This window comes from Coturnix japonica, chromosome Z (genome assembly GCF_001577835.2).
Source record: "Coturnix japonica isolate 7356 chromosome Z, Coturnix japonica 2.1, whole genome shotgun sequence".
NCBI lineage: Eukaryota > Metazoa > Chordata > Aves > Galliformes > Phasianidae > Coturnix > Coturnix japonica.
The window spans coordinates 8,333,153-8,347,594 of record NC_029547.1 but is presented as its reverse complement, the minus strand read 5'-3'; the positions used below and the strand labels follow the sequence as shown (position 1 = coordinate 8,347,594).

The 14,442-nt window shown below is 64.3% G+C and overlaps 3 protein-coding genes across 4 annotated transcripts; 1 reads left to right on the top strand and 2 right to left on the bottom strand.

Annotated features, from left to right (window-relative positions):
- Window positions 1-230: 230 nt before the first annotated feature.
- On the top strand, window positions 231-9,377 carry NPR2 (natriuretic peptide receptor 2). The gene is made up of 22 exons (XM_015848450.1): window positions 231-982; window positions 3,976-4,175; window positions 4,246-4,359; window positions 4,773-4,908; window positions 5,021-5,115; window positions 5,193-5,325; window positions 5,411-5,495; window positions 5,568-5,688; window positions 6,056-6,130; window positions 6,210-6,287; window positions 6,404-6,508; window positions 6,601-6,672; window positions 6,753-6,912; window positions 6,991-7,146; window positions 7,230-7,398; window positions 7,510-7,656; window positions 7,833-7,956; window positions 8,063-8,131; window positions 8,199-8,373; window positions 8,479-8,577; window positions 8,657-8,748; window positions 8,823-9,377. Exons 1-22 carry the CDS (start codon window positions 259-261, stop codon window positions 8,883-8,885), a joined length of 3,192 nt encoding a protein of 1,063 aa, XP_015703936.1. The 5' UTR covers window positions 231-258; the 3' UTR covers window positions 8,886-9,377.
- Window positions 9,378-9,868: 491 nt separating this feature from the next.
- SPAG8 (sperm associated antigen 8) lies at window positions 9,869-11,740 on the bottom strand. Its single transcript, XM_015848292.2, has 7 exons — window positions 11,613-11,740; window positions 11,127-11,463; window positions 10,598-10,772; window positions 10,482-10,515; window positions 10,271-10,379; window positions 10,125-10,187; window positions 9,869-10,049 (listed from the first exon to the last, which is right to left on the bottom strand). Exons 1-7 carry the CDS (start codon window positions 11,672-11,674, stop codon window positions 9,915-9,917), a joined length of 915 nt encoding a protein of 304 aa, XP_015703778.1. The 5' UTR covers window positions 11,675-11,740; the 3' UTR covers window positions 9,869-9,914.
- A 1,436-nt stretch (window positions 11,741-13,176) lies between these two features.
- On the bottom strand, window positions 13,177-14,265 carry HINT2 (histidine triad nucleotide binding protein 2). 2 transcript variants are annotated; one of them, XM_015848440.2, is made up of 5 exons: window positions 14,196-14,265; window positions 13,736-13,948; window positions 13,549-13,653; window positions 13,403-13,475; window positions 13,177-13,326 (listed from the first exon to the last, which is right to left on the bottom strand). In XM_015848440.2, the coding sequence occupies exons 1-5, from the start codon at window positions 14,256-14,258 to the stop codon at window positions 13,235-13,237; spliced, it is 546 nt and encodes a 181-aa protein (XP_015703926.1). In that variant the 5' UTR covers window positions 14,259-14,265; the 3' UTR covers window positions 13,177-13,234. The 2 variants fall into 2 exon arrangements, with proteins under 2 accessions (XP_015703926.1, XP_015703927.1); XM_015848441.2 differs by having other exon boundaries at window positions 13,736-13,879.
- Window positions 14,266-14,442: the final 177 nt, after the last annotated feature.

The window sequence follows — 14,442 nt, the reverse complement described above, 5'->3', positions numbered from 1 at the left end:
CCTCGACACCCCCCACCCCCTACCCACGCGCCCGCTCCCCATCTCTCGGCTCGGGCAGACCCCGCGCCCCGACGGCGCGACCACCACCCGCCGCGGCTGCCGAGGGGCCGAGGGCGGGGGGCGGCGCGGGGCGGGGCGGCGAGGGGTGGGGGGGAGAGCTGCCCGTCCCGGGGCGGCCCCGCCCGGGGGAGGTGCAGGCGGCGGGGCGGCGGACGGAGGAGCCGCGGGCGGCGGCGGGCGCAGGAGCCATCGCGGCCCATGGCTCCGCGGCTGCCGCTGGTGCTGGCCGCGCTGCTGGCGGCGGCGGGCGGCGGCGGCGGAGGGCGGCGGGCGGCGAACCCCGACGGGGCGGGCGCCAACCTGACGGTGGCCGTGGTGCTGCCGGAGCGCAACGTGAGCTACGCGTGGGCCTGGCCGCGCGTGGAGCCGGCGCTGAGCCTGGCGCTGGAGGCGCTGCAGCGGGGGGATCCGCCGCTGCTGCCGCGGCCCTTCTCGGTGCGCGTCGAGTTCATGAGCTCCGAGCTGGGGGGGGCCTGCTCCGAGTACGTGGCGCCGCTGAAGGCCGTGGACCTGAAGCTCTACCACGACCCCGACGTGCTCTTCGGGCCGGGCTGCGTCTACCCCGCCGCCTCAGTGGGGCGCTTCGCCTCGCACTGGCGGCTGCCGCTCATCACCGCCGGCGCCGTGGCCGTGGGCTTCAGCGAGAAGCGGGAGCATTACCGCACCACGGTGCGCACCGGGCCCTCCGCACCCAAGCTGGGCGCCTTCGTGTCCCACCTGCACGCCCACTTCAACTGGAGCTCCCGCGCCGCGCTGCTCTACGTGGACCGCAAGACCGACGACCGGCCCTACTACTTCACCATCGAGGGCGTCTTTCAGGAGCTGCAGGACGGCAGCAACCTCACCGTCCGGCACCACATCTATTCCCCCGACGAGGGCGGCCCCGACACCGCCATCCACTTCATCAAGGCCAGCGGGCGCGGTGCGTGGCGGCTCGGAGCGACGCGTGCGGTGCCGGGAGGGGCGGCGGGGCCCGAACTGACGGGACGGGATGGGATGAGGTGGGATGAGGTGGGCGGGGGTCCCGCCGAGGGAACGGGGGCCTCGCGCGGGGCTGGGAGCCGCGCCGAGAGTGCGGAATAGTGCTCGGTGGGGCGCGGTGCGGGGATGGAGAGGGAGGGGGGGCTGCGCCTGGGGCGAACAGCAGGACCCGTGCGTGGCATTAATGGGTGGGCACGATTCTGGGGACCCCGTGGTGCACAGTGAGAATTTGAGCACCCAGCGGGACCCTTGTGAGTCACAGAAAAAGTGTGGGGACACCCGACTGGGCACGATGAGGGGATGGACGCACAGTGGGACCTGTGTGGGACACAACTAGAAGTGGGTAGGAGGGAACCTTTGTGGGGCACAGCAAATGGAAAGACACACGGTGGGACCTCTGTGGGGCACAGTGAGTGGTTGGGGATGCTGTAGGACCCGTGTGAGGCAGAACATTGGGCATGGTGAAGGGGGGGTCTCAGCAGACTGGGGGGGCACGGGACAGCGGGTGCAGTGGTGGAACAAGGCTGGCCCTAGGGGACCTGGAGTCACCTTGGTACCATTGGGATATCCAGGGCAGGATTAGGAACCTCGGGACCCCCAATCCCTGCCTGAAGCCCCTCACAGGGCACAGGAGACATGGTGGCACCTTTGTGGCACCCTGTGGCTTGGGCCACCAAGGGCAGGCTGGACCTGGAGGCGGAGGTGATGGTGCAGACGTGGCCACTGATGGGCAGTGCTGGCAGTGGCTCTTGTGCCAGCACAGTGAGATGGATGTGCCCCATGCAGGGAAGAAACAGCCTGGCCCTTTGGCCCGCTGCCTTGGTGCTGGTCCCCAGCTGTGATCATGGCGGAGGGTTGGGGACAAGGCTGGGAACGCCCCAGGAGAGTGGCTGTATTGGGTGCAGTAGGAAATGGAGGGGCTCTGGAGGCAGCTGGAGAGCAAGGGCAGGCAGCTGCTCTTCCATTATTGATGAGCAGGGCGTATCGATCGGGGAGGCAGCTCTCCTTAATGGATCTGAAGATGCTGTGTCATTAGGAAGGACACGAGGCTAGGATGAGAGGAGCCAGATGGGCCAGCAGGGCTGAGCCTGAGGGAGCTGTGAGCCCCTGGCCCTGAGCTGATGGCTTTCTGGGGTGAGGGAGTGCACGGGGAAAAAGCTCGGCTCAGCGATTGCTTCCAACGTTTCCGGCTTGGAGTTGTAAATCACCCTGATGTGATCGGTGCCCCTGGCTCAAGGCAGCATGGGCAGAGACATGGGGCCCCTGGAGCTGCCCCATGCTGTGTGGGGCTGTGGAGAATGCTGTTACTATGCACCCTGTGTTGAGCATTGCTTTGGCATCACCCGGGGTGAGGCTGAGGAGAGCCACGTCCCTCTTTGTGCCCCCGGTGCTCCCCATTCCTCAGTGTTTGCTGCCCCAAATGTGGGTACGGGGGATGTGGCTGCATCCCCATGTGGCAGTAATGGGGCTGGCACGCACCTGCCCCATCAGCACTGTGCTGCCATGTCCTTTCTCTGGGCCTGAGGGCGACGTGCCGGGCCCCACGTCGCTGCTGCTGCTCGCAGCAGGGCTGATATAATTAGAGCTGCAGATGAGGGAATTACCGGGGCATCTGCCTTCAGAGCGCAGGTCCTGCGCCTGGGGACATGGGTGGGCGCTGGGCTTTGTCCCCTGCTGCTCAATGGTGCTTCCAGCCCCGTGTGTTTTCCCCCATTTGGGTGGCACCTGTCACACAGCCCCAACCCCTCTGCACATCTCTTGCCCCAGGAGCCACGCTGGCTCCATTCCCCACCTCCCCCCGTGATGAGGGCTGTGACCATGTGGGCCCCTGCGCGGCCGTGCCACCATCTGCTACCAGCTGTCACAGCCAGGGATGGTCTCACGTGGTGTCCCCAAGGGCTGTGGGGTGGGGCAGGAGGTGGCACAGGGGTGGCATTGTGTTTTTTGGGAGGATGTCCCACTAAGAAGCCCCAGTGGTTTCTGCCCCATGGCAAAACCCCCTGAAGGGACAGTCCGTGTCCCTCGTGCTGCCTTGTGCCACACTGTGTCCCAGAGCCTGTCCCTCCCCGTGTGCAGTTCTCCAAGGGTTCTGCACCCGCGGATGAAGGCTTTCACCAAGTTCAGTGTCCACATATGCAGATGCTGGCCCCGATCCCCCCGTCGCCGTGCACCCAGTCCCAGCAGTGCCGGGGTTAGGGCCGTGCACGGGGCCAGCAGCTGAGCGTGACATTCCTCCGGCGCCCGCCGCCTCCTCCCCCGTTGCTCAATCGTGGGTTCCCAGCCAGGCTGGCTGGAGCGGGGGCCCTGGTTTTCCGGGGGGAGGGAGGGAGGAGGCGGTGGCAGGAGGGCCCCTGCTCGGGGGGGTTCCGGACGCTCTCTGCACAGCAGCCCACGGGGTGCCTGGCTCCATAGCAGGGTACCTGCTATCAGCGCCACGCATCGCCCATCTCTGTGTCCCTGTGGGGTTGATAGAGGCGCAGTCATTGAGCTGTGGGGCGGTGGGGGTGGTGGGACGGGGCCCGGGCACCCCCTTGGCTCTTGGGTCGCAGCAGCAGATGCTCTGTTTCCAATTAATGCTGTGGCCGGCCGAAGGTGCTGGAATCCGGGAACCTGCGCATTCCTGCCGCACGACCGACCGCAAACCCAAACATGTTTTTGTCCCTTTCCTCAGCCTAGATTCCCCAGCGGGCTCTGGGGCATGGCCCTGACGCCTTTCCCAGCCTGATATTCCCCTTCCCCAAAGCCTTTGAGCCAAGGTGATGGCACTCTACAGCGCGTGGTGCACAGGGCATCCATCCACCCCATGTGCTGGGGTTCCCCTTTCCCCCCATACCGGATGATGTGCCATGGGCACGTCCAGGCCAGCAGGGCTATGGGGTGACCCCATGACTCTGTGAGGTGGGAGCTGTGCACTGACACCCCCCATCCTGGCAGTGGTGTACCTGTGTGGGCCGCCGGAGATGCTGCGCCGCATCATGCAGCTGGCACAGCGCGAGAACCTGACCAACGGCGACTACGTCTTCTTCTACGTCGATGTCTTCGGGGAGAGCCTGCGGGGGGACTCTGCCCATGACGCCTTCAAGCCCTGGCAGCAGGGTTCAGGGCAGGACGCGGGGCTGCGTGAGGCTTTCCAGGTGAGCTGCACCCTCCTACATGGGGGTTTGGGTTGGGATTTCAGTGTGACGTGCGTTGCTGTGTTCGCAGACTGTGCTGGTGATCACCTACTATGAGCCCCAGAACCCTGAGTACCAGCACTTCCAGACCCAGCTCATCCTGCGTGCCAAGCAGAAGTTTGGGGTGCAGCTCAACTACTCCCTGGTGAGCTCTGCATGATGTGAGGACTGTCCCTTTGGGGTTGCAGAGGGTTGGATGTGGTGGAGGGTGATGACATATGTACCTGATTGGAGCAGTGCAATGTGATGATGTCCCTGCAGGGCTTGTGAGTGGATGTGGTACAGGGTTATGGGGTTGTAGGGTGGTTGTGGCAGCACTGTGGGCTTATGGGGGATGTGCATGGCCCCACTGTGGGGTTACAGGGCTGCAAGGGCATGCATGCCACCAATTCAGGGTTATAGAGCTGCTGAGGTGTGCATGTACCTGCTGCAGGGTAACGGAGCTGCAGGGTTGAGCATAGCCCCGCTGTGGGGTTGGGGCTGTAGAGGTGTGCATGGCTCTGGCACAGAGTGGTGGGCTGTCAGGGAATGCATGCAGTGCTCAGCTCCCTCCTGCAGATGAACCTGGTGGCGGGGTGCTTCTATGACGGGGTGCTGCTGTACGCCATGGTGCTGAACGAGACCCTGCGGGAGGGCGGCTCCAAGAAGAACGCCACGCAGCTCATCGAGAAGATGCGGGACCGCAAGTTCCAGGGTAGCAGCAGGGAGAGGGGCTGGGGGGGTTAGGGGGAAAGGGAGGAGGGCAGGTGGGCTGCAGGGATTGGTCCTGTGCTCCATATTCCACCTGGACCTCACTTGTGCCATAGGGGTGACGGGGCTGGTGAGCATGGACAGCAACAACGACCGTGACACTGACTTCAACCTGTGGGCCATGGGTGACCCCGAGAGCGGGCAGTACGAGGTGGGGGCAGCACTGGGGTCCTGCTGGGGGATGGGGGCAGTGTGTGTGGGGGTCTGGGCTCAGCTGTCTCCCCACAGGTGGTGGGACACTACTCGGGTGCAGAGAAGCAGATCCGCTGGCTGGGGCGGCCCATCCGCTGGGTGAAGGGGGCTCCCCCCTTGGACAACCCACCCTGCGTCTTTGATGTGGATGACCCCTCCTGTGATAAAAGTGGGTGCATGGGGTGTCCCACTCTATCCTTCCCTTGGGGTGTGCAGCCCCACACAGTGCTAACAGCCTCCCTAACCCATGGCAGCCCCCCTCTCCACATTGGCCATCGTTGCTTTGGGCACCGGGCTCACCTTCGTCATGTTCGGCATCTCCAGTTTCCTCATTTTCAGGTGGGTATGGATATGGGGGCAGCAGGGTGGAGGGCAGTAGGGATGGGCAGGCTGACCCATTGTGTCCCCTAGGAAGCTGATGCTGGAGAAGGAGCTGGCCAGCATGCTGTGGAGGATCAGATGGGATGAGCTGCACTTTGGGAGCGCAGAGCGGTACCATAAGGGAGCAGGCAGCCGGCTTACACTGTCCCTGGTGAGACTTCATCCCTCTACTCCTGTCCTGTCCTCCTGCATAGCCCCATGTCTCCTACGGAGTCATACTGTACTCCCTGTGTTCATCCATCCCTTGCAAAGCTCTCCATCTCTTTCAGAGACACGTTTCATTCATGCCCTTCCATCCCCCCACAGCCCGGAGTCCCTATGGAGCACCATGCTCTATCCATCCCCTGTGAGGCCCTTCATCCCTTGTAGTGCTACATCTCCACAGCCCCCCATGCACTGTAGCACATAGCCTATAGACTTTGCACTCCCTCATGCTGACCCTGCAGACCAGACCTTGTCCTGCCCCTGCCCTGCTCTGTGGGTGTGTTGTCCCTGTCCCTAACACTCCCTCTCTGCAGCGTGGCTCCAGCTATGGCTCGCTGATGACCACACATGGCAAGTACCAGATCTTTGCCAACACCGGACACTTCAAGGTCAGTCTGCACCCCTATGGGCTGCCAGCATGTCTCCCCAGAGCTACCTGGTGAGCACTCACCCCTCCATTGTCCCCAGGGCAATGTGGTGGCTATCAAGCACGTCAACAAGAAGCGCATTGAGTTGACACGGCAGGTGCTCTTTGAGCTCAAACATGTAGGTGTGGGGTCTGGGATGGGGTCTGTGCTCTGCTGGAGTGCAGTATCTGCTCCTTGTGGTGGTGGGTCAGCGGGGTGCTGCCTCTCCCCACCAAGCTCTGCTTGCACCCCCAGATGCGGGACATCCAGTTCAACCACCTGACACGCTTCATTGGGGCTTGCATCGATCCTCCCAACATCTGCATCGTCACTGAGTACTGCCCCAGGGGCAGCCTGCAGGTAGTGAAGGGACACAGGAGGGTGGAGGAGGTGGGGAGGGGAAGGGGAGATGGCGGTGGAGAATGAAGATAGAGATGAGTGTGCCTCTCCAGGACATCCTGGAGAATGAGAGCATCAACTTGGACTGGATGTTTCGCTACTCGCTCATCAATGACATCGTCAAGGTACCTGAGCAAGGGGCACGGTTGGCCTGACGGGGATGCTGAGGGGTGCTGGTGTCACCATGTCTCTCTGTCTGGTGCAGGGAATGGCCTTCCTGCACAACAGCATCATTGGGCACCATGGCAGCCTCAAGTCCTCCAACTGCGTGGTGGACAGCCGCTTTGTGCTGAAGATCACCGACTATGGACTGGCCAGCTTCCGCACACCCTGTGACGGCGAGGACACACATGCCCTTTACGCCAGTGAGCACTCACTGTGGGGACAGGGACATGGGTAGCAGGGGGATGGGGGCTTTACCTCACTGCTCTGTGCCCCTACAGAGAAGCTGTGGACAGCCCCAGAGCTGCTGCAGAAGGGCCATCTGCCTGCACAGGGCATGCAGAAAGCCGACGTCTACAGCTTTGGCATCATTGTGCAGGAGATTGCCCTGCGCAACGGCCCCTTCTACATCGAGGGCATGGACCTGAGCCCAAAAGGTTAGGGAGATTTGAAGGGGTTGGCAAGGTATGGGGTGGATTCTGGGGTCTGTGCTGACCATCAGCCCTTGCTTGTTGGGCAGAGATTGTGCAGAAGGTACGCAACAGCCAGAAGCCCTTTTTCCGGCCCTCCATCGACATTGGAGTGCACAGCGAAGAGCTGGCTGTGCTGATGGAGCGCTGCTGGGCGCAGGAGCCTGCTGAGCGCCCCGACTTCAGCCAGATCAAGATCTTCATTCGGAGATTCAACAAGTGGGTGTTGAGGAGTGGGGGTACAGAAGCCCCAGCTCCACCTGGGAGTGGAGACAGCCAACAGGGCAGTGTCCCCGTGTCCCCCTTGCCCAGCTGCCCCTCTCCCTGCAGGGAGGGCAGCACCAGCATCCTGGACAACCTACTGTCGCGCATGGAGCAGTATGCCAACAACCTGGAGAAGTTGGTAGAGGAACGAACCCAAGCCTACCTGGAGGAGAAGCGCAAAGCAGAGAACCTCCTCTACCAGATCCTGCCCCAGTGAGGGGGGATGCGTGGGGCTGGGGTCTTCGTGGGGCTGGGGGCCGCACTGGGGCTGAGGGCACAGGAGTCCTGCCTTGCTCCCTGTGCTGGTGCTGGTGAGGGGAGCAGGGAGGAGGGGGATGTGATTTGAGGAGAGGACCCCCAGCACCCACTGTCCCTGCTTCCCTTGGCAGCTCTGTGGCGGAGCAGCTGAAGCGTGGGGAGACTGTGCGAGCTGAGGCTTTTGACAGCGTCACCATCTACTTCAGCGACATTGTGGGCTTCACTGCACTGTCAGCTGAGAGCACCCCAATGCAGGTGGGAACAGGGCTAAGGGTGGACAGGGGGCTCATCCCCCCGCTATAGAGCTATGCGCAGGGCTGAAGACACCCTGCTGCCACCATCCCCACTGTGCTTCTTGAAGGTGGTGACGCTGCTGAATGACCTCTACACCTGCTTTGATGCCATCATTGACAACTTCGATGTGTACAAGGTAAGGGGTACAGGGCACCAAGGTGGGTACCAAGGGGTGCCCGCGCCTCCTGACCCCACTGCCACAGGTGGAGACCATTGGGGATGCCTACATGGTGGTGTCGGGGCTGCCGGTGCGCAATGGGAAGCTGCACGCCCGGGAGGTCGTCCGCATGGCCCTGGCCCTGCTGGAGGCCGTCAAAACCTTCAAAATCCGGCACCGGCCCAATGACCAACTGCGTCTGCGCATCGGCATCCACACCGGTGAGCCCCAGGCTGCTGGGGGGCTGCTGCACCATAGGGATGGGGATGGTGGGGGTGGGATGTTCTCTGCTATTCTGACATCTCTGAATGTCTTGGTGTCCCCAGGTCCCGTGTGCGCAGGAGTGGTGGGGCTGAAGATGCCGCGGTACTGCTTGTTTGGGGATACAGTGAACACAGCGTCACGCATGGAGTCCAATGGACAGGGTGAGCCGTGGGGCTGGAGGTACCCATCCCTGCCCTGAGCACCACAGGTGCATCCCATGCATGTCCCTTTGCCCCCCAGCCCTGAAGATCCACGTCTCCTCCACCACCAAAGAAGTCCTGGATGAGTTTGGCTGCTTTGAGCTGGAGCTGCGTGGAGATGTGGAGATGAAGGTGAGGATGCGGTGCTGGGGAAAGCACTGTGGGGACAGCAGTCCTGGGGGGTCTGACCATTTCCCCCCGCCCAGGGCAAGGGGAAGATGCGGACATACTGGCTGCTGGGTGAGCGGAAAGACCCCAAAGCCATCTGAGCTCAACAGAGCCCCCCTTCTTGGGGTGCACCAGGACCCCCCTCAGCAGTACTGGGGCACAGGGGCTCAGTGGGCACTGCACCGCCCGTCCCCTCCATCAGCACCAGCAAAGCTCCCTCCAAGCCTCCTGCAGCCCCTGGTTGGGAGAACCCTCCTGACCCCCCCCCCCCAGCCTCTTGGGTCCTGACCCCCCATCCCCAACCTCTGTGGCTCGGCGGGTCTGAGCCATCCCTGGGGCCTGGCTGCCCCACACGGCACTTTGCCTTCTCTTTTCAGTACTCTGCTCCCCCTGCGCCTGTCTCACCCCTTTCCCAAAGAGAGGAAAGGAGTGGGACAGGCTTAGACCTTGCTGCTCCCCTCCACACACCCCCTGTGTATATAGCCCCACCCCTCACCCCAGCCCTGTAAATATCCCCTCCCCAGGTGTAAATATAAGCGTGCGCGCAGACTATTTTGTTGAAATACAAATTGCCCTCAGTCCTGCTGTTTGCAGCTCCTGTGCTTTGCCTTACCCCAGCGAGGTGTGGGCTTTTGGAGGGGGAATGGGGGGCAGAATTGCACCCTTGGGGCAGCTGGGGATGGGGATGCCTGTCACCCATGTGGGGTTGGGGATGGGGAAGGTGATGAGTCACCAATCTGGACATGGGGGTGGGGATTTGTGTCACTAGCCTGGGAATGGGGACACATCATCCACCTGGGGTTGAGGACAGAGATGGGGACCAAGGGGATAAGGATGGGGATGTGTGTCATCCCTATGGAGTTGGGAATGGGTTTACATGTCATCCTCCTGGGGACAGGGATGAGGACACATATCATCCACCTGGGGGTGGGGATGCAAATCACCCAGCTGGGAATAGGGATGGGGACACTGGACACAGTGGAAGGACATGTCCCAGGGGATGTGCCACATCTTGTAGTGTGCTGTTCCATAAAGAGCGCCTTTGCATTGGGATTTGGGGTACCCACAACATGCTCTGGGGACATCCTGGGGAACACCAGGGTGCCAGCAGCAGGACTGGCCCCTGCTCTTTATTTCATGCTGGGCCGCAGCCGGCGGTTCACTGGCTGATGGGGCAGGGGCTGCTCCAGGTACTCGGTGATGGGGGTGGAGAAGGCGGCGTTCCTGCGGAAGGGACTGTCTCCAGTGCGGATGCAGGTGACGCCCTGGAGGGCAGAGATACAGAGACCCCTGTGAGCAGTGGGTACAGCAAGATGGTGGGGCAGGGTGCGGATGCTCACAGGCACATTGTGGATGTGCTCCATCCAGAAGCTGTAGGGCTGCTCCATGTGGTAGTTATGGGGCTGCAGGAGAAAAGGGGAAATCCTCTGTGAGTTGGGGGATAGTGTGGAGACCCCACTTTGGGGTGCAGGATGGCAGGCAGTACCTTGGAGGCAGGTGGGGGTGTGGGCTGGAAGCCCCCTGTGTAATCCCGGTGCATGGTGTGGGCCTCCATGTGACTGGGCAGTGGGTGGATCTCCTCCATCAGCTCTGGCCTGCAGGGCAGCGGGAGGGTGTGGGGTGCCAGGACCCACCTTCCCGTGACCAATGTCGGAGTCCCTAAGGACTGGACCACTCTTAGGGTCCCACAGGCTCACCGGTACTTCTGGTACAGCATGGCCTCCTGCTGCCCTGTGGGGAGCCAGCATCCTTAACATCATGACTCCCTTCCCCCCCCCTTTCAACCCCTCTCCCCCTTTATTTGAGGCTGTACCTTGTGCCAGCGGTGGGATTCGGTAGGGCATGCAGATGGCATCACTGGTGGTGCTGCTTGGCAATGAGGCTGATGGGTGCAGGGGGGGCGGCAGCTTGTGGTGGCCGTGCTGGTAGGCAAAGCCCTCACTGCCCAGCTCTGGTTGTACCGCGTTGTCCAGGTGGTCGGTAGCTCCCTGGGGACACAGTGTGGGGCACACCGTGGGGTCACTGTCCCAGGGTGCTCACAGCTTTCCATGAAGGAAACTTCAGCCCTGTGGACGTAGGGGTCCAGAGCAGACAGTGAGAATTTTGGGTGTTCTCCATCTAATTTTTGCCTAAATTGATGCTTCTGGAACACGCACCATTGCTCCACTACAGCAGACGTTCCCCTGAACCTCCCTGCCTGTGCTCAGCTGAGCCTCAGGGTGGGCACTGTCAGGCTCCTTCCCCATCCCACAAAACTCAAGGGCATCCCAGCAGCTCGGGTGGCTGTTTAGGGAGCAGGGGCTCATGGTGGCCCCCAGGTTGGGTTTGGGGCAGGGTTTTACCTCCTCCTGCCAGCTGTGGGTCAGGCAGGTGCCCTGTGGCACATTGCACTCCAGCTGCTCTGCTGGCACCTCAGGGAGGTCCTTGGCTGTGGGCACCTTGGGAGGCTCCTCAGTCAGAGCCGGTGGCACCTCGTGGTGCTCCTCCTCTGCATCCAACACCTCTCCCGGGTGCTCGGTCGGGACCGTCATCAGCTCCCGGGGCTGCTCGGCCACAAACACCGGCGTGTCCCTGCGGCACGGCGCCACCACGGGCAGCAGCGCCTCCCCCTGCAGCCTGACCCTGTGCCGGGCTCCATCCTCAGGGTACACGGGAACGACGTGTCCGGTCAGAGCGACCCTGCGTGGGGACAGAGGAACGGCCGGGCTGCATCCCACGGTGCGTCCCCCTCCGTGCCCACTGCTTTGGACCCCCAGAACACACCGGGGATCCCCAAAGCTCGTGACCCCATTGATCTCCCCACGCCCCCCCTGGTGTCCCGGACCCACCCGTGGGGGGTCTCAGGCCCCCGCCGCGCTCCGCGCTGCATGGCTGAGCCACGCATCTCCATGGGGACGGGGAACGCGCGCCCAGACCGCACTTCCCGCGCGCTGATTGGTGGAGCCGAGCGAGGGCGCGCTTCCCAATGGCGGGAGTGAGAGCGGGGCAACACGGGGACAGAGGGGCAAGGGGGCGGGGCCTGGGGCAAGGGGGCGGGGCTAGAGGGAAAGGGGCGTGGCCATGACGGCGCGGGCGCGGGCTCCGGCCACGTGCGCGCTGCGGGGCTGGGCGGGGCCGTGGTGCCCGGCGCCCAGCTGCGAGCTCGGCCCCACGGTGACAGCCCGGGGCAGGCAGGGCAGGGCCGAGCCGCCCTCAGCGCCTGCAGGACGCCGGCCCCGCTCCCCCCCCCGCCGGGCAGAAGAAGGGCCCTTTGACGGCGGCGCCGGCCCCGGGCTGTTATTGCAGCGCTCTGCGGTGTGAGCCGGCGGTGCCACCGCGCTCCGGCTTTGGGGCCTCTGTTTGTCCTGGCCGACCTCACGTCCCACCCCCTGCCCCAGCGCGGCGGCCCCTCCCCAGGCGCTGGGTCTCGCGCCAGGCGGGGGGCAGCGGGGCAGCTGCAGCCGTCCGTGCCGGAGCCCTGTGGAGGGGCCCGGGGCTGGAGCACATCTGGGCACGGCGTGCTGGTGACACATCCCCCCCCGCTCCTCCACCCCCCTCCCCCCCTCGATCTCTTTGGAGAACTTGCGTCATTTGCGATAGTCCTTGGCTGAGGAATGAGAACAGCTCTGGACCTTCGCCCGCCCCATTCCCCACGGCGTGGCACGGAGACGGGGCCTCGGCGCCTATGCATTTTTGGGGACCCCCCCCCCCGCCCCAGCCCAAGGGGTGCTTCTGGCGTTCGCCAGCCTCCTCCTGCTGTGCTGCTGCCCGCCAGTCGTACAGAAAGGACCCAGCAGCTCAGCCCCCGGCAGTGGGAGCCTCGGGGGGCAGCGAGCAGCACGCGGAGAGCAGGGACCTGCCGGTGCCCCCCAACCGGGCCCCAGCAGCAGCAGCACCCTGCTGAACAGACCCCACATTATCCCCGGCGGCTGCGGTCCCCGGGCGGTTGGCGGGGGCCCAGACTGCGGTGCCAGGTGGGCTGCGAGCTGCGCCAGCGCCCGCCCCGCGCTAAATTTAGCGGCGGACGGAGCGGGAGGCGCGGGGCAGGGAACCCACGGACGCCTGCGCGTTGCGGCCCTGCACGTGTCCGCGTGGGCTGGAGCTGCTCCGACAGGAGCGCGCTGAGCGTGTTTTGCACGTGCTGGGGTGGGGGGGGGCGGGGGTGCTGGGGTGAGCAGCGCAGCGTGCTGTGCACCGTGGCAGAGGCACGCTTGATACTGATGCATACGGTGTGGGGTGCGTTGTTGTGCGCGGTCTGCGCTGTGCAACGCAACATTTTGCACAGTTTTGGGTGCACAGTGTGTCTCGGCTGTGCAATGTACATGTGTACATGTGTACACGGTCTGTGTGCATGGGTCAGAACTCACAGCCGATTCCCATCCCTGAGGGAGTCACCACAAAGCAGCCAGAAAATCCACAGTGTGTCCCCAAGAAACTTTATTGTGGGGTGACCCGGGGGGGCAGGGGGACCTCAGCCGGGCGGCCAGTTCATCTGCCTCCCACCCAGCACGTGGAGGTGCAGGTGGTACACAGACTGGGCACCGTGCTTCCCATCGTTGATGACTGCCGGGAGAGGAGCAAGGATCAGGGTAGGGAGTGTCACCCGTGGGGTGACAAGCGGGGGTTACACTGGACTCACCCAGCCGGTATCCGTCAGACAGCCCCTCTGCCTGAGCAGTGCGCGCTGCCACCACCATCAGGTGTCCCAGGAGCTGTGGGAGCAGAGCAGGGCTCAGCCCAGCGCCCCTCACCCAGCTGCTGCCCTTGGCAGCCAGCCCCGCTCACCTGCGCGTCCTGCGGCCCCACGCGGCTTAGCCGAGGGATGGGGCGCTTGGGGATCACTAGGAAGTGGACGGGAGCCTGAGGAGCTACGTCGCGGAATACCAGGCACTGAGGGAGGAGGGGCAGGCTGAGCCACGCGCTCTCGCGTGGGTACAACCCACGGTGTGGCGTGCGCTCCGCTGACCCCTACCTCCTCATCCTCGTACAGGATGGTGGCCGGCACGGTGCGGGCGATGATCCGGCTGAAGATGGTGGCCTCCGTGCCCGCCTCGTTGGCCGCCCGCTGCGCTTTGCCCACCTCCCCGTCCTGCCCGCCGGACACGCAGCGGCAGCGCTGGGGATACACGGGGATGTCACGGCGCGCGTGGGGAGGGCACCGCGCACAGGGGCCGCTCGGGGGCAGCTACGGGTGCGAGGTGGGGAACGGGCGTGAGGTGGCAAAGTAGGCGGCGGGGCCACGCGCGTGGGTTACGAACCGCAGTGCGACCATGAGCACAGCGGGCGGTGCTCGCTCTGTCGTGGACTTTGCACGGGTGACAACGCCGGCACACCCACGAGACCCCCCTCTCCCCTCTCCCCTCTCTCCTTCCTTCCCTTCCTCCCCACGTCCCCCCCCGCGGTTCCCGCGCCCCCTCCCAACGCGCGCCCACCTGCCCAGCGCGCGCCCGCGCCACCCAGGCACGCGCCAACCCGCGCGCCAGCAGCGCCGCCATCGCCAGCCCCGGCCCCGCCCCGCCAGCAGCTCCCGCCTCGTCACTGCCGCCTTAAAGGGCCCGCACGCTCCTACGCGTCCCCACGCGTGACACGGACGGCACCGCGCCGCACCCAGCCGGCAGCTCCCACAGCGCTGCCAGCACCCAGCCGGCAGCTCCCACAGCGCTGCTCGCTCACCCACAC

Bases quoted from the DNA above. Each gene is read 5' to 3' on its own strand.
- SPAG8 (XM_015848292.2), bottom strand. From the start codon at position 11,674: ATGGAGATGCGTGGCTCAGCCATGCAGCGCGGAGCGCGGCGGGGGCCT. The intron at 10,773-11,126 runs GTAAAACCCTGC...CTGTGTCCCCAG, and splicing joins CCCACAGCTGGCAGGAGGAG to GGAGCTACCGACCACCTGGA. The intron at 10,516-10,597 runs GTACAGCCTCAA...GGCTCCCCACAG, and splicing joins AATCCCACCGCTGGCACAAG to GGCAGCAGGAGGCCATGCTG.
- NPR2 (XM_015848450.1), top strand. From the start codon at position 259: ATGGCTCCGCGGCTGCCGCTGGTGCTGGCCGCGCTGCTGGCGGCGGCG. The intron at 5,326-5,410 runs GTGGGTGCATGG...AACCCATGGCAG, and splicing joins TGACCCCTCCTGTGATAAAA to CCCCCCTCTCCACATTGGCC. The intron at 6,509-6,600 runs GTAGTGAAGGGA...GTGCCTCTCCAG, and splicing joins GCCCCAGGGGCAGCCTGCAG to GACATCCTGGAGAATGAGAG.
- HINT2 (XM_015848440.2), bottom strand. From the start codon at position 14,258: ATGGCGGCGCTGCTGGCGCGCGGGTTGGCGCGTGCCTGGGTGGCGCGG. The intron at 13,949-14,195 runs GTGGGCGCGCGT...TCGCACCCGTAG, and splicing joins CGCGGGCGCGCGCTGGGCAG to CTGCCCCCGAGCGGCCCCTG. The intron at 13,327-13,402 runs GTGAGTCCAGTG...CTCTCCCGGCAG, and splicing joins GTCTGACGGATACCGGCTGG to TCATCAACGATGGGAAGCAC.